The sequence below is a fragment of the Notechis scutatus genome, chromosome 5, assembly GCF_049901735.1.
Source record: "Notechis scutatus isolate UNSWTSFEM ecotype Mainland chromosome 5, rNotScu1.2, whole genome shotgun sequence".
In the NCBI taxonomy this organism is placed as follows: domain Eukaryota; kingdom Metazoa; phylum Chordata; class Lepidosauria; order Squamata; family Elapidae; genus Notechis; species Notechis scutatus.
The window spans coordinates 39376017-39397816 of NC_142013.1; the positions used below are offsets into that span (position 1 = coordinate 39376017).

General features: G+C 38.0%; 1 protein-coding gene across 2 annotated transcripts in view; it reads left to right on the plus strand.

Annotated features, from left to right (window-relative positions):
• The window catches only part of PTGFRN (prostaglandin F2 receptor inhibitor), a 102731-nt gene that overhangs the window by 59822 nt on the left and 21109 nt on the right, over window positions 1–21800 (plus strand). For both annotated transcript variants that reach the window (XM_087966591.1, XM_087966590.1), the window contains one exon: window positions 15792–16211. In XM_087966591.1, the coding sequence (XP_087822717.1) occupies window positions 15792–16211 (420 nt within the window). The remainder of the gene's footprint in view (window positions 1–15791; window positions 16212–21800) is intronic.

A 21800-nucleotide genomic window follows, 5' to 3' on the forward strand; every position in this document is an offset into this window, starting at 1 on the left:
TATCACCTGAAACCTGCTGTAATTGCACTCCCTTCTGTTGAATAGTTTTGTTGAACTGTAGGGCTGCATGTCTGTGCGTTTCTGCCCTCAACTCAGCCTGAGTTGCCTTCTTAGGGGCTAGAGCCTTAGCTCTGATTTTAGCAGCCACCTCCCTCTGGACCGATTGGGTGCGTTGCCTACATCTTTTTCTCTTATTGGCTTAAGAGACTGCTCCACTGGGGGGGGGGAGCTCTGCCTGACCCTTTTCTTGCTCCATTTGTAGAATAAAAGGCTCTTGTGATGGAAAGAAACTGTTTATAAATTTTTCTATTAAGCCCCTTAGGGTACAATATGGCCGCTCACCTCATGGAAGGCTTCAATCCAAGATGGCCGCTGACTATGGGAAACAGGCTCCGAGATCGAAGAATCGCTCCTTAGGCTATAAAGAGCCCCGAGCGAAGTCAGCAAAGGAAAGGGCAGCCTCTGGCCACACGATCAGCTGGCTGATGCTGTTATCTGTTTGCCGATCGCTTTTTAGACCGCTCAAACCGCAGGCGTGGGGGAGGTCTACAGACGCTGCCCAACTTGCCTGAACAGCGCTCTGGCAACGCTGCTCCCAACGTTACAGGAGAAGAGAGCCCTGCTCTCCTGGAAGAGCAGCTGCCCTGGGAGCTGCTTGAAGCGAGGAAAAAAGGAACTGAAGATAGCTGGTGAGTGCTAACTAACAGAACGCTTTCAGAGACACAGCTACTGACTGAAAGGAGCTGAGTCAAAAGCTGGGGTCTCTCCCGGGGTCTGGCTTTTATATCTTAGTACAGACTCAGCTAAATGATGTCATAGGAAAGAGTCAACGCATCCTATCCATCCTGGGCTCTTGATGCAGCATGGAGGAGAATACTTCTTTGGATAACTGCAGTGAGCTAAACAAGTTCCCTGGAACAATGCAGTCAATTTGGAAACTTAATTGTTTCAAAATATAGTAATCCATATATCAATGAAGGAGAGTTTCATGTAGCATGTGACTGGTGCTTGCTACAGTGATTACCAGTATATTTCCAGTTGTAGTTGAAGGGCTGGGTTTTTAAATCTATACAGCTCTATTTAGCTTAGCACCAATGTGCTTGCAAGACAGTCTTTCTCAATTTATCCAAGTACTGCCATCTTTTTTTAATTGTTTCCCAGATATATGAGAAGCAGGTGGAACTTCAGACTTTGATGCTATATTAGATTCCATTTGGTAATTAGGCTGGTTAATTTTTCTTTTATCTTGATTTTAGGTTATTACAATGTTTTATTTCATAGCTATCGGATCTTCTTATTTTTCTCTTTTAACTAAATCAGCTAAGGGATAGAAGCTTTTATGTAGCTGAAAAGTGAGAATAATGGGCACTGCTGTTACAGGGGAAAGGAAGACTAATGTTTGAATACTGCAATATAATGTTCAAAACCACATTAGCCTGCTTACTGGCTTATAAAAAAAGCTGTTTTTCTCATTAAAAAAATCTGGATTTCCTTATGAAAAGCATGCATTTGGACACAAAACCATGCATTTTTATTAGATGACCAAAATTTTCACTTGTAAAGACAGTATAAAAGTAAAATCCTATTTTAATAACTTTATAACAAATGGTAGTTGATAAGCTTTGTTGCACAGCAATAGATTTATATACTGAATAAGGAAATTGCACACACACACACACACACACACACACACACATATATGATGTAAAATATGATAATATTTAGCTATCTCGGCAAGTTTTATCTTCACCAGCCATTTCTCTAATGTGTGCAGTGCCAAAACTTTGCATCTTTGTGTATGCAACACTTTCACTACAGTTTTATCAAAACAAGTTCCAGCTCTTTATCCATCACTCCCCAAAGAAAAACCTCTGGTATCAATGGTACAGTCATTTTTTGAAACCATCTGAAGCAGTGTGTATTTGGTATCCTCCTAGCAAATAGCCCTTTCATTGTCAAAAACTGCCTGCTGGGAGGGAATCTCAGCTGTGTGGCAGGTGGAAGCCGCTTGCAATCTTCTCTGCCGGCTTTCTCATTGACTTTCTAGGGAAGCCAGCAAGCAGAGAATATTGCAAGTGGTGATCACATGATTGTAGGGCTCTTGGGAATCAGTTGTAAGTGCACCCAGATCATGATAATGTGACTGTGGATGTGTAATATTTTGCAATGGCCTGAAATGGCATTATGGGCCGTAAAGCACCCATTCTCTGATTAGTGTAATTCCAGACTATTGTTAAACAATGTTAAGTTGAAAACTACTTGTAGTTATCCTCATTTTCAGCCATGAAACTTATCCACGAGAAGATAGATATTATATGACAGAACTACCCTAAAAAATGAACTCTGAAGATGTTTACATGGAAGAAGTTAGTTTTTCCAATATACAGTATAGCTCGATACCTGTGCTTTGCTACAAAACTATGTGATTGGGCTTAATTCTCTGGGAGGAAAATAAGGGGGAAAATTCTGCTCCTGTCTACCAGCATCCATCGATAATCACCTGGCTAGTATCATGTCAGTGTGTGGGAGAGTTGAGGGCTGTTTGGAAACTGAAACCATATTTGCTGTGTGAGCAAGAAGGAGATAGTAAGGAGTCTGGGTGTGGCTTAGCTCAACTGTTCTGTACTAAAGCTGCTTGCTGCTGTGAAACTAAAACTGAAACTCTTCTCCTCTGCTTGTGTTTTTCATGTGGCACAGATTTCTTTTCAGGTGGGGAGAGGGAGTAGAACTCCTTAGCATCACAGCGTGTTAATAATAATATCTGAAATATTAATGCTCTGATGGTCATTTCAAAGAATCCTTTCTTAGTGAGCACCTAGAACCCAAAAGGAACATTTCAAGTTTGTAGGCTTTACAGTTCTGGAGATTTTGTGATGATGCATGAGTGGTATTTCGCTTGGCATATATATATATAGATTTGTAGTTATTTCAACTCAATATTCAATATTTAACATTGGCTAAAATGCTGCAGCCCAAAATGCTCTCACTTCTCCAAATAATAACTTACTTAATATTTTGAGACTTGAAAGCATATACCAGTTACTTTCAGACCATTTGAACATTCAGAAATGTGAACATTATGAAAAAAGAAATCTTCATTTCTTAATCTCTTTAGTATAATTAAGCCATTTAATGCATACTTCAAATTGGTAGTATGTATCACAAATGTGCTTATAAAGATAATACTGATCTTAATTCACATTTACATCCCTCACTGTAGCAGCAAATTAACCTAGTGTTTGATGATATACTGTATTTGTTTATGCACAATTTATTTAAATAGAAAATTGCATATAAAAAAGATTGATAATATTAAATTAAATAATTAAACACATCTATACCTTAAAATAAAATCCCATTAAAAGGTAGAAGAAATTAAAACATATATTGATCGATATTTATATGCTGTCTTCTCAAGCAATTCTAGGTGATTTACATAAAAACCCAAGAAAAGTCCTAAAAATATATCGCATAAATAAATATTAGTATAATTGACCTTCATTATCCAAATACCTTCTATTGATCTTCTCATGCAAACACCTTCCAAAAGAAAGCTATCTTTAACAGTTTCCTAAATGAAAGTGTGGATCTGATCTGATCGAAGAAGGAATGCTCTACCATGGGTCAGAAAGTTATCCCTATTCCAACTTTTCTAATCTTTTGCAGGATAGGCCAAGTAGGCCAGGTATCTTCTCTTTTATATGTATATATGTAATATTAATATATAGGGCAGACAAAATCTGTTTGAAGAAGATGTCCTCAAGGGTGCAATCATCTCTGCATTGAATAGGACCCAGAAACCTATTCATAAGCTATACAGTTTCTGCAGACTAACCTGATCTATTATTGATACACCCAGGGCTGGGATTCTATAGAACCGGTTGCTATGATTCTGCACAGTTCAGAGAACCAGCAAATCGTGCCCCTGGCTGGGCCCGCCCCTCTCTGCCCTCCCTCCCCTTCCCGCCCAGTCGGTCCTTATCACACATGTGCAACATCACGCATGCCCGACATCGCTGATTGCGTTCTTCCCTGCCCAGTCACTCCTTAAGGTATTTCTCCCCTCCTGACAATCAGCTGTTCGTATGATCAGCTGTGCTGGGATTCCCCTCGCTGTCTTACTGCTTCGCCCAGGAGGCTTTCCTGAGGCCCAGGAAGGCAAAAAATGGAGCAGGGGAGGGGGTGCAGCTCCCCCCCATCCCCCCTCCATTTTTTGTCTTCCTGGGTCTCGGAAGCTTCCTGGGAGCAAAAACAAACCCCAGGAGACTTCCCTGATGCCAGAAGGCCCCAACATGGAATATGGGAGGGGGCTGTGCACACACCCCCAGGCTCCTTTTTTCCTTCCTGGGCTCCAGGGAAGACTTCTGGAAGCAAAAACGCCACCTCAGGAGGCTTCTCTGAGGCCCAGAAGGCCCAAAAAACCGGGGGGTTTGCTGTAAAAAAAAAGACACCATGCCCACAGAACTGGTTGTTAAAAAATTTGAATCCCACTCCTCGAAACATCCAACATAACGTAATATAGTTCTCCTTTCTATTTTCCAGTGAAACTTCAGAATCAAAAGACGCTGAAAAATCACATTCTGTATAGATGTATTTATTTTTCCATGAAATCAGGCACACTTGTAGCAATCTTTACAAGTAACTTCACAAAATTGTTTCATTGCAGAATTTAATTATAATGATAATGATATTTAGGAACTATCCTTAATAGGTTTCTCATTATTATACATAATTGTAAATCTATGCTATTAGGGCTAAGTACAATAAAATACTTTTCATTTAACTATCAACAGTTCTTAATGTTAGTTTATGGGATATTTTTCAGCCTTTTGCCTTGCTAATGTATAATTGGATATATAAAATCAACACTGAGCAAGTAAAAGCTGTGCAAACAGCTTAGAGCCTGCTAAGTAGTTTAATGGCTTAAATTGCCTGCAGTTTTGCTAAGTCTATTTGTTTTTATTATAAAAATAGACAAGGACATTTCATATAGAAAGCATGTGAAGGAATATTCCTACTTAAATAAGTATTCAAAATATTGAACTAAGAAATGTAATAACAATGTTTTAAGAAAGTTTGGGGCATTGTAGACATGCACTTTTATAAAATTTATTTCTTGGTTTTTAGAAAGACAGGAACACCAGCCTAACAAAAATAACAATAACAATAAAAAATGAGGATAGAAGCCTCAGAGCAGCACAGAGAACAGCAAATTTAATGGTTGCTTAAATTAAAAGATGTAGTGATTGCTAAAAATATGCAGATAATATGTACGTCTTTGTTCAGGGTAATTGACTCATTTAATCAAATAAAAATAAATATAAATATAATCTTTTCCTAGCTCGATATTTATCCAAAATGTGGAATTATAATTCTTGTTATTCTAGCCAATGTGGTATTTGTATCATGTTGGCTAGGAATGATAGGAACTGGAATCCAATATATCTCAAGGTCTTGCAACTTTAGTAGAGCTAACTCACCCCCTTCTTCAGTTCATTTAAACTTCTGCTATCATTTTTAACAACTTTAAGTCTAATATTCTAGGTTACTTTGCAAAGGTACAATTTAATGCTTTTCCATCATAGGTCCTGCTGGGAAGATTGCAGGACAAACATCTTGTACAAAGAATTTGTCTCTGTGACATTATTGCCGCTTTACTAATTTTTTTTCAACCATGCCATTTAAACCAGGTGTCGCCAACCTTTTGGACCTCAGGGACCACCAAACTCATAATTTTAAATCCCAGGGACCACTAACCAGTTCTGTGGGAGAGGCCTAATTTGTGGGTGTGACTTGGTCATGTGACTGGCTGGGCATGGCTTGTATGTAAATATTATAAATATATTAATATTGAATTTTTTATTAAAAAGAGCAACTTTTACCCAAAATCAGGCAAAGCAGGCAGGCAGATTGAGTTGCTCACAGATTCACAGATTCATTCAGAGATCTATCTATCTGCCATTGGCTAGCTCAGTCTGTCACATAAAATTTGCTTGCAAGCAAACTCATAAAATTAACTCACAACACACCATGTCTATAAATATTGAATTTTTTATTAAAAAAAGAGCAACTTTTACCCAAAATCAGGCAAAGCAGGCGGGCAGATTGAGTTGCTCACAGAATCATTCAGTGATCTATCTATCAGCCATCAGCTGGTTCAGTCTGTCAACATTTGCTTGCCGTGAGTCTGCACTGAATAACAGAACCTTCAGTCCTAAGGGAAGTTTGGCTGTGCTTAAAAGCAGAGCTGAAGATCTAAAGACTAGCTAGAAAGCAAGAAATCCAACCATTTCCTGCTTCCTAGCTAATCTAAATTTCCTGGCAGAGAAGAAGAGATGATGGTCGGAAAAAGGAAAAATCGCAATTTAGCAGGCAAGTTTGCAGGGTAAGAAGTGAGTGGGTGAGGCGGGTTCCCGCGGGCCCTGTGGGCTGCGCAGCCTTGTGTTTCTGTGCAGCCTGGATTAATTGCTTTGGGGGGGTGCTCTGGGGGTGAGATTTCTCTGTGGCCCACCAAAATTTTCTCGTGGCCCACCAGTTGGCGATATCAACTCAATGTGATTCTGGAAGTAGCCAAATTTTTGTAATCCATGATTAGAGTAAGCACTAAAGTCAATAATACTATTGTTGAACTAGTTCATGAAACTTGTTTCCTCTGGGAGGTCAGATGAATATGCTCTTTTCTTTCTTTGTTATTCAGTCAATCAGTTGGTTGTCCTTTTTTCTAACCATTTATGATTTTGTTCTTTGAATTTTTATAAATTGATACCAGAGCCATGCTAACACTGGAGGCTCAATCATATCCTCTGGCTTATTATTATTATTATTATTATTATTATTATTTATTGAATTTATATTGCCGCCTATTCGCTCATGGTGACTTGAGACTGCGTACAGAATATAAAACCATATTTAAAATAAAAAACAAAACTAAAAAAATAGAATGAAATAAATTAATAAAGTACAATGTAACAAAATCTGGAAAAAATATATAGGAACTAGCCTTTGTTTAGGTTGAGGTGCATAACGTGTTTTCTTGAGCTGTGGTTTTAGTTAAAAGAAGGTAAGAGAATGGTGCCAGAGGACTGTAATATAGAAGATTGCTTCTTCATAGGACCAGAATCAATTATTTAAATTCAAAGGAAGAGATTTCTGTCAAAAATTAACAGAAAGCAGTTTCACAATGACACAGATTGCTTTAATAAGCAATGGGCATTTCTTCTTTGGGGACAGTATAAATAGAGTCTGGGAAACCTTTTGTGAAGATTGCATTGAACTTAGCAGATAAATGGTTTGATTCCCAAGATTGCTTTGTCTATGATTTCCCTATTTATCCAATATTTTTAAAAGAGTAACATCTTCTAAGAGTATATTTTGAAGCAACATAGTCATATTACTGGTGCAGTCTACATTTTTGTTAATGTAGAAAATATTACACTATTAGTTCAGATTTCATCATATTTTATAAGAAAGTGTAGTGGTTTAGATTCAAAGGAGAAAAGATGATATCAAAAATAAAGTATTAATGCACTTACTTGTTGATACCTTCCTTCCCCCTTTCCCTTTGAATCTAGATTGCTGCTGAACATCTTAATTATTCATGAATAAGGTTCTCTGTAAACTCCTTGGAACAGTTTCACTTGTAACAAATGTAGTTGATCTACTTAATATAATAAATTACATTAAAGTACTAATTGTTGAGCAATATTTTAATACTATTTCTAAAAGACAGCTTTCTATAAATTAAATTAAAAGAACTATCCACATGCAGGTATCTTGAAAAGATGTTTACTTCAGTTGTTGTATACTACTTATTATAATTCCAGTGGTCATAAAATATTCCTAGAAAAAAATCTAAACATATTATTATATTTTAATTAGACATTTTTTGAAAGCCTCTGGCTAAGTAAAAGAGGACAAAATGGAAAATGATAATTTTCATCTCTTTTTCTTCCTCATATACTTCCACTAGTATAATCTCTTCTCAGTTTGTGCATAACAGTAATTCCTCCTAGACAGAAATTCCCTGGAGTTTGTCGTAATAGGGTTGATTAGCTTAAGACATGTTTTTAAGTTCATGAGTAAAATGTTTATATCAGTTTTTCTTTTTTAAAAAACTTGCATCATTAGCACACACAAAACTACATTTAACTGTGTGGAGAATTAATTGTTTAAACTTAGTTGAAAGGGAATCAGTTGATTTCTCTTACTTGCCAGTAAAATTTCCACAAAACTGTCTTGTTTATCCTTCCTATTCTACTACTGATTGCTTCTTTTAACAGATGAAGGATAACTGAAATTAGGAAAGTAAAAAAGCTTTGTAGTAATTTTTAACTTTTTGCAAAACATGGCGATACTTTGATGTGTGTACTTAACTAATCCTTACCGATATTAATGGTAACAAAGTTTGGGGAAATGAAATAGTTTCCAGAAAGAGACCTGTGTTAATCTTTTTGAACAAAAAAACAATAGTCATATGGATTTTTGCAAGTATAGTATTACACAGGGTCCCCAACCATCAGTCGGACAGGTCCAGATCGTAGGAACGCTCTTGGGCCGCTGGTTGCTGGGCGCCGCCATCTTTTTGATAAAAGTGCTTCGGTGAGCTTTTCCGGGTAGAAATGTAGCTTCTACCGGAAAAGCTCACCGAAAGCATGCAGCATATATCTTTGATGAAAAGTGCTTCTGGTGAGGTCACCGGAAGCGCACTTTCATCAAGATGAGCGGCGCAGTGACTGCCGGTGCCGGAGCCGCGGCTGCCACAGCGATGCCGGTTGCGGGCAGCGGCATAAAAAGGTTGGGGATCATTGTATTACTACATAGGTTTTGTAGCTATCAATCCACGGTAGATTTGATTAAGCCATTTGAATTACAACATCTATTCTATCCCATTGCAATTCTATGGCTGCATATTATGGTTATTTTATTATGGTTTTAATTATTATCTTCTATATTTTATATGCTGATGCTTTATTTAAACTAAATTTGTGTATCAGTCATTGCATGACCTTTGTGGATGGCATATGGTAAATAAATAAATAAAGCCATTTGACACTTTCCTGTTTGGGGAGACAAAAAGAAAGAATATTTTTTTGCCTTTTGGATATCTTACACATATTTTTTTTCTCATAGAAGGAAATTGATATCATATAAAAACATAAGAAATGGTGATGAACTGGAAAAATTTCAAGATATACAAAATTTTATTTGAATTGTGCTTCATCACAGTTTTACTAACAATAAAAATAAATAGTAAATAGGTAGCCAACATATATAAGAACTCAATTTTTCCACCTGACCTGCCATAATCACTTCTCTCATTAGATGTCTGGCAACAAGAGTTTACTTTTCAGTGTACCTCAGGCTTTACCCTTACCTAGGTATGATACCGAAAATGCACAAGAATTTGATGCAGACAATTTAAGAAATATGGCATAGGTTTTGTAGCTATCAATCCACGGTAGATTTGATTAAACCATTTGAATTATAACATCTATTCTATCCCATTGCAATTCTATGGCTGCATATTATGGTATTCAAATTTTGCATATTGCATATTTGCAATAATATGAGGGTTCTTCCCAAATAAATACCTATGAATTAGTAACACCTATAACAAACCCAATGATGACACATGCAACATGCAAATAGGATCTCATGCAAATGTATTAAGTCATGGCACTTGCATTAATAGCCTAATCACATGCATTTAATCCATGCTGTGGATTACACTTCCAAGAATTTACTCAAGGATTTAGAGAGTTCTCTGAGGATATGCTGTCAAATTCAAACAAGAGGTGCAATAAGCTGCAAAAATCCAGAGCAGGAGACCTAGACTGGAAATGACGTGTCACTTCTGAAGAGCTGCTAGCTTGATGAATTTTAATTCTTTTTGTAATACTTAAGATTTCATTCTTTTTTTCTTGTTCAGCTTCTCTTCCCGTAATTCATCTCTGTCCAGTTGTGCCTTCTTTCTATTTGCTTCCCTTTCCTTCCTCTTACTACTTCTATCTTGTCTGCTCTTCCTTCCTTGAACACAGCAAAATGTAATCATGACAACTATCTTGTGTATCTCTTGAGGGAGAGTATCTGTAATTTGTAATTTTTATTTGTGAAATACATTGTGAGCTTGGAATAACTTATTTCCCCATTGCCTTGTAAAAGATTCACCTGTGTTTGACATTCAGGGTATTTTTTATTAGACGATAATGCATTGTTGTATAAACAGTTCTAAATGCCAAGCTAGTTCACTTCTGTAATAAGAATTCTGCCTCCACAGTACATGACCTGCCTTTTTTGTGCTATAAATCTAAACCATGTGATTGTAGAAACTGAGAACAGATTAAGGGAAGTAAGAAACACCGGCAAGTACCAGAAATGCATATATACTTCTTTAATTCCAAATTCTTTACAGGTAAGGGAACAGGCTATAAATGTTCTAAAATGATGTCCTCTTGCAAAAATGTCAAGCAACTAAGACAGTGACAGAGTCAATATCTCTATATCTGACTATCTATTCCCCAGTGATGGAATTTGACTTCTTTAGGAAGCAATTAAAATTCTCTCCTATAATAATCTCAACTACATATTCATTTTGTTTTCTGCTATCACCATGTTTTCCCAAAAATATGACCTGGTCTTGTTTTTGGGAGCTCCAAAATAAGCACTAGGGCTTATTTTAAGGGAAACACAATTTCAAGGTGATTAGTCCAGTTGGGCGCCTCCCTGGCACGTGCACAAAAGGTGGCAAGTGTGTGGGGGCCAATATCTGGCTGTAGCCCACTGGCCCCTGGGTCGGTGCACTCTGGAGCTGTGCAGCCCACGCAGTGCAAGTGAGTTGATTATCCGTCCAAGCAGCAGAGGCATGAATGGGAGGCATGCAATCCAGATGTGCCACGTGCAAGTTGCCTGCAAGCTGAGAGATGGTGGGACGAAGTGGGCAGGTGGCTGTGAGAGGATCACCTTCACATACCTTGGCTTGGCTGTGGCCTGCTCACAACCCCACAATTGCCTGCCTTCTTCCCTGCACCTCTGCCTCTGCCTGCTGACAGTGTCACCATGCAAAGACGAGACTCCCGTGGTCGGCTGCCTGCTTCAGCCCACCAACTCTTGGCTTTCCTGCAGCTCACACTACGTGTCCGGATCACCTGTCTTCCTCTTTTGTCTGCTTCCACCTGCTATTTGGACAGGTAATCAACTCACCTAAGCAAACTGTGGCTGCTGGTGGACACAATTGGTCCCTCTGCTCCCTCTGGTGCTGGCCACGTCTACCCCCGGGCTTATGATGGTCTTCACTATTAGGCACACATTTATAAACCAGGCTAGGTCTTATTTTGGGAGTAGGTCTTATTTTCAGGAAAACATAGTATATATGCTCAATATTGGTAAAGTACTTTTTAATTAATTAAGGTGAAATTAAATTTGGATAAAACCTCTAAGTTCAAACAAGAAAATTCAGTTATATCCATTTGCTTACAAATGCAGATATTTAGTTCAGTCTGATTGTTACTTTATGATAACTGAGATTTGTATCAATTTTCTGATTTGTGGAGGAGAATTATGCATATATGATTGGTGATGCAATTATGCATATGATATTTTTTTTATAGAATACACATTTATATTCTAAAAGAAGGTTATTTTAATATAAATATTGTCTTACACTACAAAATTTTCCCAGTGGTGTATAGCTATTAAGAAACTTGTCACATGAAGTGAAAGAGAATGAAGCTATATAAGATTTATCAAGATTTATCAAGATCAACCTGAAAAGATTATTACAGGAAAAAAGCAGCTTCCTACAATATTATATTTTTAGGGTTCTATGATAATCCTGGAATTTTATTTTATTTTTTGAAAAAAATTTAGCTTCCTTTTATTGTTACATCAGAACATGGCTTAACTCTGCTTGTTATTAAGCTTTCAATTGTGAAAAAGTATTCCTTTTGTTCAAATGTGAGAAACTGAAAGTCTGTAAGGTAAAACATAACTGTATTATCATTGCACATCATATGTCATTTAGGTAGATGTTTGGCGTAGAAATTTGATTAAACAAAAATTACTGGCATCATATGTCAAGGACCAGAAGAACATAGATTTGGAATTATTGGTTCAAATGGTTTTGCACTTCAAGGGATCTCTTCTTCCAAAGGATCCACACCAAAGGAGAATTCATCAGAGGATTCACCCCAAAGGAGGGGAGTGCATTTAAGGGGGTGAATCCTCTGGGGTGGATCCTTTGGGAGAATCCTCTGGGAAGCTTGCTGCTAAGAGTCTGTAGGATGATTCTCTTTCTCTTCTGTTTGGATTGGAAGGTTTGCCTCTGCTCGAAAGGCAAAGTGGATAGATGGTTCCCTTTTTAAAACTACTGGGAGGGGTGGGGAGGAAGCTGCCCGGCCATTCTGTATTCTTAGGTGACTGACCGAGGGAATGAGAGTAGAGAAAACTTAAAGAGGGGGGAAAGGTCCATGGGGGGTTTCAGGCAGCTGGAGCAAGAGGAGAGCGCCCGACTGTACAAGGGATGAGAACATGACCCGAAATTCTGGGGAGGGAAGCAAAGCGAGGCGTGGGGGGGGGGAGAGAAACGATCGCATCACCCTCCCTCTGCCACTTCCACCTACCCAACCCCAAAAGACTCACCGACTTGCAGGACCTTGTCGATGCAGCTACCGTCAATCAAAGCGATGCCCCATGGGAGGGCAGGCGGTTCTCGTCAGCAGCAGGGTCTGTCTCACCACTGCTCTTGTTGGAGACAGTGCTGGTGAGAGAGGCGCCAGCACCGGTGGGAACCGTGGAAGCTATGGCTTCCCTGCCCCAGAAGCAGCTGAAACACTGCCGGTGGAGGAATGTGCAACACTCCAAACACGGGCAGAAGGGAAAGTAACAGCGGTGGAGGAAGCAACAGCGGCAGGCGCGATGCAAAGTGCCCCACTGCCACCGAGGCTGACATCCACGCCGCCGCCCGCCCGCCCACCCAGCCTGCGCCCAGCACCATACCTGGATCTGCAGCAAAGGCACGTGGCGGGGGTAGGGATCTCTCTGCGCTCCACCATGATCGGCCATTAGGAGCGGCTGGTGGCAAGGCATGGCTGCCCACGGGGTGCTCCTAATGGCAAGTTCCCCCCCGCCCCCCCAATTTTGCATGTTTTAAACTAGGCCTAAATTTGGGTGGAGGGGCTTAATTTCGCCTTATGCCTAGAAAACATGCTGGGTCTTCCTATTGGGGGGGAGTATTGTTGGAGAAACACAGTATGCCACTGTGTTTATCTGGCTACAGTGTTATGATCTATATGATAATTTGTGCGTATTGATGACTTGCAGTAAATAATCCTTAGCTTTTATATAACATTTATTATTATATCTAGAATCATGCATGTAGAACTTAAATCATGATTAATATTTGTATAAGCTTAAGTTTGATCCATGCAATTGAAAAGATGATTATTTATAACTTGTTAGATGGTTAGGTCTGTTTTTGGTGTCTTCTAAAATGTGCTAGTCTGATAGAACTTAATTTCCATATATGCAATCACCAAGGCTTATTTAGGCTAACTGCAGTAACAAATTAACCTCATAGGACAGTGATGGCAAACGTTTTTGTTGTGGTGTGCCGAAAGCATGTGTGCGTGCCTGCACCCACAATGCAATGCGCCCGCCCCTCCTGTGCATGTGTGTGCAACACCCCCACTCCGCCCCTTTACCTGCACTATGCATGCGCTTGCCTCCCAACTGATTTTTGGCCCGTTTGAGGCCGTTTTCGCCCTCCCGGAGGCTTGAGGAAAGCCTCTACAACCTCGGGAAGCCGAAAAACGGGCCTTCCAGAAATACTGGAACTGCCCATTTTCAGCCTCCGGAGGGTCTCTAGAGCATCTGGGAGGCCGTTTTTGACCTCCTGAAGCTCGAGGGAAGCCTGTGGAGCCCCGGGAGGCTGAAAACGGGCACTTCCATGTTAGGAATGCATTATTATTAGCATGGGAGAAAATTAAAGAACATCATTACTTGAAAATACCGAAGATACGTTAATTTGGTTAAACAAATAGTATGATTATTATGATTATTAACATTAATATAATTGATATTGATGTAATGAATATTGTTGTAAATACTGTGTTATTATTTCCTAAAATGATTTGTCCCCGGACAACACACTGTTCTATTGAAATTGGAATTTTTGTATGTTATAAAATAAAATAAAAACTTGTTACAAAAAAACAAACATTCATATCAGAGGCACCTGTGGTGGTGTTCTGACCCAAGCATCGTTCAAAGCAAACAAACACCAAACAGAGATAAAAGCAAACCCTTTTTAATGCTTCTCTGTGAATTCCGTTCATTCACAGTAGAACACTATTAAAACTAATTGTCCCAGATAAGAACAAACCTTGCCAAGGTTGTGCAAAGCTGCCAAGAACACTAGAGTAAATTACAAGGAAATATTCAAAACCAAAAGTCACCAAACACAAACCAGGATAGTCCAAACTTCCACAAGACTTGAAGTGCAAGAACTTCTTTGCTTCCTGCAAAGAATCCCACCTCTGAGAGCTGACTTTTATCCCTTAAGGGAGGGACCATCACCTTGCAGCCTTACTCCCAAGTCGTCCATCCTGCTGTGGCTATGCTTTCCTTCGAGCAGCCCTGCGTTCATACGCACTGGGCACAGGCTCCTTGGGGTCCTCTTCATCATTGCTGCCAGCTCCACAAGCTCTAAATGCAACACTCCACTCTGACAGTCCTGGCTCCATCCCTGCATCACACGCAGGCCCCTCATCCGAGTCCTCGCTCTCCAAGATCTCAGCTATCCGCACCTGCAGCTGGTGAACCACAGGTGGCCCGAGCGTTCTACCAGTGGAAACCGCGCATGCACCCCTCTCGAGTTCTGTTTTTGCTAGCAGAGGGTTGCAGGAGGCCATCATAGCCTAAAATGGAGCTCGGGAGGCCTGCATGCAGTCCTCCTGAGTTCCATTTTCACTGGCAGAGGCACTGCAGGCCGGTCCTTCACTATTTCAAGGGTGGTCCCACAAGCCAGATCTAAGCACCCCATGGGCTGGATCTGGCCCACAGGCCTTAAGTTTGACAACCCTGGTATAGAGTCTCCTACTTGAGCAAGGGGTTGGACTAAAAGATCTTGAAGGTCCCTTCCAGCTCATATTATTTTATTATTCTATGTTTTATGTTCTGTTAGGAATGTAAAAGCCATTCAAATAAAAGACATTTTAAAATAAAATTGCAAAGATGAGAAATTCTAAATTTACAATGTTGTATTATTTTGAGATACACTTTATGGATGAGTAATCATGTCATGAGTTATTCTCATATTTGACAGATTATTCCCTAATCCAATTATAATACGAAGCATTACCAGTTCAGAAAAATTCATTTTTCTGATGCTGTTCATGTGTTCATTTGTACAATTTTTTTCAACCAAAGCTCTAAATTTCTTACTAAAACTCAGTTAGGACTTCACTCAAGAACATGTTGAAATTATCAGTATGTAATTATTCTGTATGCTTTCCTACTGCTCTTGTTTTCATGCATTGTCAAAACCTGCTGTTAATTTGCACTAAAGCTTTGTATATGTTTGGTAATAAGCACCATTGAGTGCAGGGAAACTGCAGAGATGCACACTATCCTGTGATGCTTTGTATGTCTACATCTAACTAACTATGGTGCAGCCCTTCATTTCTTAAAAAAAATTAAAATAGTCTATAGGATATTAACAGCATAATCTCTTGCTTACTGTGTAACATTTATGCACCATTTTCTTGCTGCTTATGTGCTTCCTTTCTTCTTCTCAGATTACACACTAACTGTAGAGGCTGTGAAGCTGAAACCATTCTTCATGGCAGGGCATACATTTGAAATGACCTGCAAGGTGTCATCCCAGAACATCAAGACTCCTCGTTATTCAGTCCTCATTACAGCAATGAAGTCTCTTAGTGATCGGACGAGATCAAACGGCACTACTCGTATCATTTCTCTCAATCAAGATTCGGTAGTTAGACGGGAAGACTGGACAGACCAGGACCGGGTAGATGGTGTAGTCTTGGAAAAAATCCAAGAAAATGAGTTCCGCTATAGGATGTACCAGACTCAGATTTCTGATGCCGGGCTATATCGCTGTGAGGTGACTGCATGGTCACCAGGGGGTGGCGGCAGATGGAGGAAGGCAGTTGATGGTTTCTCCAATCCTATCCAGATAGACTTCCAGACCTCAGGTCAGTACAAATGCCAGTTTCGTGAACAGTTTGGAAAATACCTGTGTTTATAAAATTAGTACCAGAATTTCTCCAGGTTTTTGTTTTAGTACTACTAATGATAGAATGGAAAACTCTAGAAGAACTCTAACTCAGAACTTTGATAATAGTTCTGCCCCTGAACCTTGTCAAATGTTACATTCTGGAGCAATTTGCAAAAATGTAATGCATGAATTTACCCAGTGAGATATGATATTGTTAATTCCTCTGCTATCAGAATTGCCTAATGAGAGCGACGCTCCCTGCTCTTCCATAGTATCTACAGTGTTCTTGCATCTGTAGCTATCAACATGTATTCCTACCCAATTGCTGATAAGGTTATTCAGAATGAAGTAACTATATGCATAGCGTTGAATTTATAGCACTTACCAGTAGTAGTTAACTTTGCTAACTTCCTTTTCTATTAAACTCCAAGAAATTAATTTAAATCTGGAAGATTTTATGGTGACTAGTGTTTAGAGATACTAAGCATTACTTATCGCTCTTCCCATTGCATACCACAAATCACTCTTGTATAAAGAGCTGATATTGGTGATATTTTTAATAATTGCATTTTACCTATGGAAACAAAAAGATCACATGCAAACACAGGTAATACTTTCTATTAGGTATGGAAAAATAAGCATTGATGATTCCTTCAAAAGTATTAAATATGTGTGAGAGAAAGTATATTGTGAGTTATTTAAGAGAGGGAAAATGTCAATTTCTCATGCAGTAGCAAAATAGCAAGCAGTTTCTTCATTGCAGCAGAATTAAGCAAGTATTGGAAATTTAGAGCCAGAAAATTTCAGCTGTGAAAATAGGGCTACAAAAATGTTTCCATTTTTTCCTTACTTTAATACTTCCAGCCTATGACATTCTCCTTTTTTTTAATGAAGCAACTTTCCACCTTCTCTCAGATGTGTGGGTCACTGTAGGCCTGGAGGCAAGTAAAAGCTATCTATTGTATCGCACAACACCATGGTATTTAGACTTTAGTAGCTATAAACATGAAAAGCATGAAGAAAATAGATAAATCAAGAACTGGCAGCCAATTGCAGATCCTTATGGTTCAGAAATGCTTCTTTAACTTTGGGTCTTCCTTCAATAAACACAATTGCTGTATATATAATAAATTGTAAAGTAGCTCTAGCATATTTCCTATTCTTGGCTTAGAATATTGTTTCACAAAACTGAATTTGTTTTTCTTTTCCTATATATTTATATTTTGTTTTAGTATCATTTAAAACAATACTAGATTAATAAAGCTGTAATTTTCATTATGAAGTGCTGCCAACTCAGATAATAGCCTTCAATTTAGGAATGAAGTAAATGTACGAATATTTAAAAGAAGTTAATATTTCAAATAAATATTTTTTCATAGTTTTGGGATAAGTTTTGTGTTTTATATTGATTTTTATTTGAAGCTTGGAAGGACTTGTTGGTAATGGAAAAATAACTAATTTGGTTTCCTTCCAAAGTTGCTTCAAGATATCAGTTTTCCTGAGTGTTTTATATTTCAAGAAGAGTTTTCATATTTACAAATGTGTAGTCAAAATGGTCTGTGGTTCCTTTTTTCCTTCTCTTTGTAGCTTACTTGTAGTATTACTCAGTGAACAGATACAATTAGGACAGACCAGAATCTTCATAATTTTACTCTCTATTTTTTACATTAGTGTACAAATTTTACAAAATTTTATTATCTGCAATTTTCAAAGTGTTTATGGTAATGAAATATCTCCAAACTACAGGTAGTTTTTTATGTATGGCCAGTCATTTAACAACCATTTGAAGTTACGACTCAGTCAACAAGGGTGCTTTGTGGCCCATAATGCACTTCTGGTTGTCATAAAATGTGCTAGGCACCATGTAGTCACATAACCCCATTTCAGGTATTTGACAACCAGCTTGCAATTTATTACCAGTTTCAGCATCTGCAGTCATGTAACAGCAATTTGTGATGTTTTTGCCAGCTTCCATTTTAAAAAATTCCCATTTGGGAAATGGATTGGCTTAATGATTGCATTTCACTTAACAATCACATGATTCAGACTTATGATCACACAATTCACTTAGTAACTGCTGTAACAAATTATCAAAAAAAAAACAACCCAGCTCCAGTCTCCTCAACTTCACTCAACCCTTGACTGCAATGACTTACAACTGGAATTCAATTCCAATTGGTGTAAGTCAGAAACTTCCTGTATTCCAGGCCTGAAATTCTTAACAACATGTTTAATATACAACTTAAACAACATGAAGATAATATGTAGATTTGTCTCATTCCTTTCTTTAAAGTTCTGTTTCAAATTCAGTTCTTACAAGTTATTTATCTATCTATTAATTAATCACATTTCTACACCACCCATCTTTCCTCAGTGACTCTGGGCAACTTTCTGTTAAAAAATAATAATAAAAGCATTAATAAAAATAAGTTAGGATAATTTCTTGATCATTGTAAAGATTACTCTGAAGAAGAATCAGATGTTCTGCAACATCTGTTAGATGTAATACATTCTAATTGTCTACCATAATCTTTGCTTTGGTCAATAAACCAAAAACAAATTTCCTTAAAATTAATATTATATGAAAACATCTAATCTTACATTTTTCTACCCTTTCTGAACCATATCAATTAATCTGTTATCTTTTCTCCATGTGTGAGTCTATTCCTCTTTGTCATATTCTAAGCAAGTTTCTTTGCATGAGAGAACAAAATTTGTTTAATATATAGTATCTTGTTGTATATTTCTTAACATGGAACTATTGGTACTTTAACTGGCTCTTGCAGCTTTAAATTGTTCAACTTTTCATTTGCATCTGTGGTTTTTTTTAATTAACAGTCGGTCTATTGATTGTTACATTTTAATTTCTAATGAACTTGGTTCCTGAATATTTTCTCTACCTATAGATGTTTCTATCATTCTATAATCTCAGTTGTAAAAGATTTCAAATACAATATTTCTATCTTCCTTAAACTTCATTTGCCTCTTCTAGATCTGTTTCACAATTACTTCTGAAGAGTTCTACCTTTGCTGTGAAGTTTCTTATCATTTCTCTGATCTTTTAAAAATATCTCATTTTCAATTTCTTTTTGTTTTTATGAATTCATTGACGTCTTGTCTGCAATATCTTGTCCTTGCTTGCTTGACATTTAAAGTCTGTGTTCAATTGTGCATTCTTGTTGCTGCTTAAGGCTTTTCATACTTTGCTTTGCCTTGGCTATCATTATGATGAAAGTCATTTGGATCAGTTAGAAATGTTGGGTTTTTACAATGTCTTTTATCTTTTCCAGTAGCTTTTCAGATTTTTTTAATGCAATCTTTATATACTGAATCTGTTACTTGCATTATATTTAAGTATGTACCTACCTCTATTCCAACTACAACTGGCTTTAAATGCAAGCTACTCAATGCAAGAAGCCTTGTAAACAAAATACCTGAATTTCTCCTCTTACTAAATACAGCTAAATTCGACATCATATTTTTCTGTGAAACATGGCTCAACGCATCTCTCCCTGACTCCATTACCACAGTAAGAGACTATCATGTTTACTGATCAGATCGTGAAATCCGTCAAGGAGGTGGTGTTGCTATCTTCTATAAAAAGTCCCTACATCTAAAAAACATCCAAGTTACACGGTAGCTTGCTCTTCCTGAGACCAGCGTCTGTGAACTGTCCTTAAATATCACATTTCGATTCTTACAGAGTCCCTGATTATAACATCGAAGTTGAATTCACTACCAACATGGGCAACTTCCTGCCCACACGCTTTTATCTTTTCTTGGTGACCTCAGTCTGCCTCATATTAAGTGGACTCTAAATGAATGTAAAACTGAACCAATACATGAAACCTTCTACAATGCTGTAACAAAACTGGGACTGGAACAACTAAAAACCAACAATACTAGACTTAACAGCTGTCTCGATCTCATCTTCTGCAATAGTTTGAATTCAATTTACGGAATACAAATTAAAGAACCTTTTTCCAACAGTGACCACAACATGATTGACTTTTGTCTCAACATACGTCCACACAAAAATCATCATGACGACGGGATCCCCAATTATAACTTCAAAAAAGGCAACTATGATCTTATAGACAACGATCTCTCATCTCTTGATTGGCAACTTCTATATTTACTGGATGCAATATTGTTGAAGACCATTACAACATATTTTTATTTGAAGTCAAAAGAGTCATCAAACTATATGTACCAATAACAACTCCCAAAACCAGAAAAAACAAATTACCCATAACAATAAGGAAACTTCAATCCAAAAAGAAATCACAAATCTGGTCAGGTTGCCAACTTCAAAAGCCAATACAAAAATTTATGCCACCAAGTAAAGACTGAATGCACCAATTATCACATTAAACAAGAGGAAAACCTATGCACCAATTCCACCCGCACTTTCTATAGTTTTGTAAACAACAAAGACTCAATGTCCAGCCCACCCCTGAAAGGACCTAATGGTAAAGACTGCAATGATAACACCTTTAAAGCCAACCTCTTTAACACATTCTTTGGCTCAGTATTTGTAAACAGCAATGGATCATGCCCAGTATTTCTTAGTCGAACCACAGACAACTAAATGATCTAATACATATCGATTTTACAGAAGACAATGTTGAAAAAGCACCACACAATCTAAAACCATCTCTATCTATTGGACCGGACGGAATATGTCCCTATTTCTTAAAAAAGCTATCCACTGCCATAGCAGAACCTCTAAGCATAATCTTTCAAAAATCTTTCAGGACCAGCTCCTTGCCAAATCTATGGTCACAAGCCACAGTCATCCCCATCTTCAAAAGGGAGACCCCAGCCTAGTTGAAAATTACAGACCAATCTCCTTATGCTGCATCACCTGTAAAGTCATGGAATCAATTATTAACCAATCCATTATCCTCCACTTAGAGACAAACAACCTACTCTCTAATAAACATTTGGTTTCAGAAAAAAACGATCCTGTAATCTGCAACTCTTACACTGCAAAAAAGGACTACACAACTCGATCAGGGCAAAGCAATAGATGCAATTTACACAGACTTCTGTAAAGCCTTTGATTCAGTGGTACACGACAAACTACTTCTAACACTAAAATCTTATGGTATCTCTGGACACCTGCATAACTGGATAGAAGCATTCCTGTCAAACAGACAACAAATGGTCAAAATTGGGAGTGTCCTATCAAATTCTGTACCTGTCAACAGTGGTGTCCCCCAAGGCAGTGTTCTAGGACCAACTCTCTTCATACTCTACATAAATGACCTCTGTGATCACATTAAGAGCAACTGCGTTCTTTTCGCAGATGATGTAAAGCTATTCAACACCACAGACAATACTGCTACCCTTCAAAAAGACCTTGACTATGTATCAGAATAGTCAAACAAATGGCAACTTCAAATATCAACAAATAAATGCTCTCTTACATATTGGCAAATATATATATATATATCAGAAAATAAAATACAAGCTGAATAGTCAAGTCCTTGTTGATGATCTAAACTCTGGAGTACTCTTCTCTAATGATCTAAGTGCTAGAGCCCACTGTAACTACATAGCC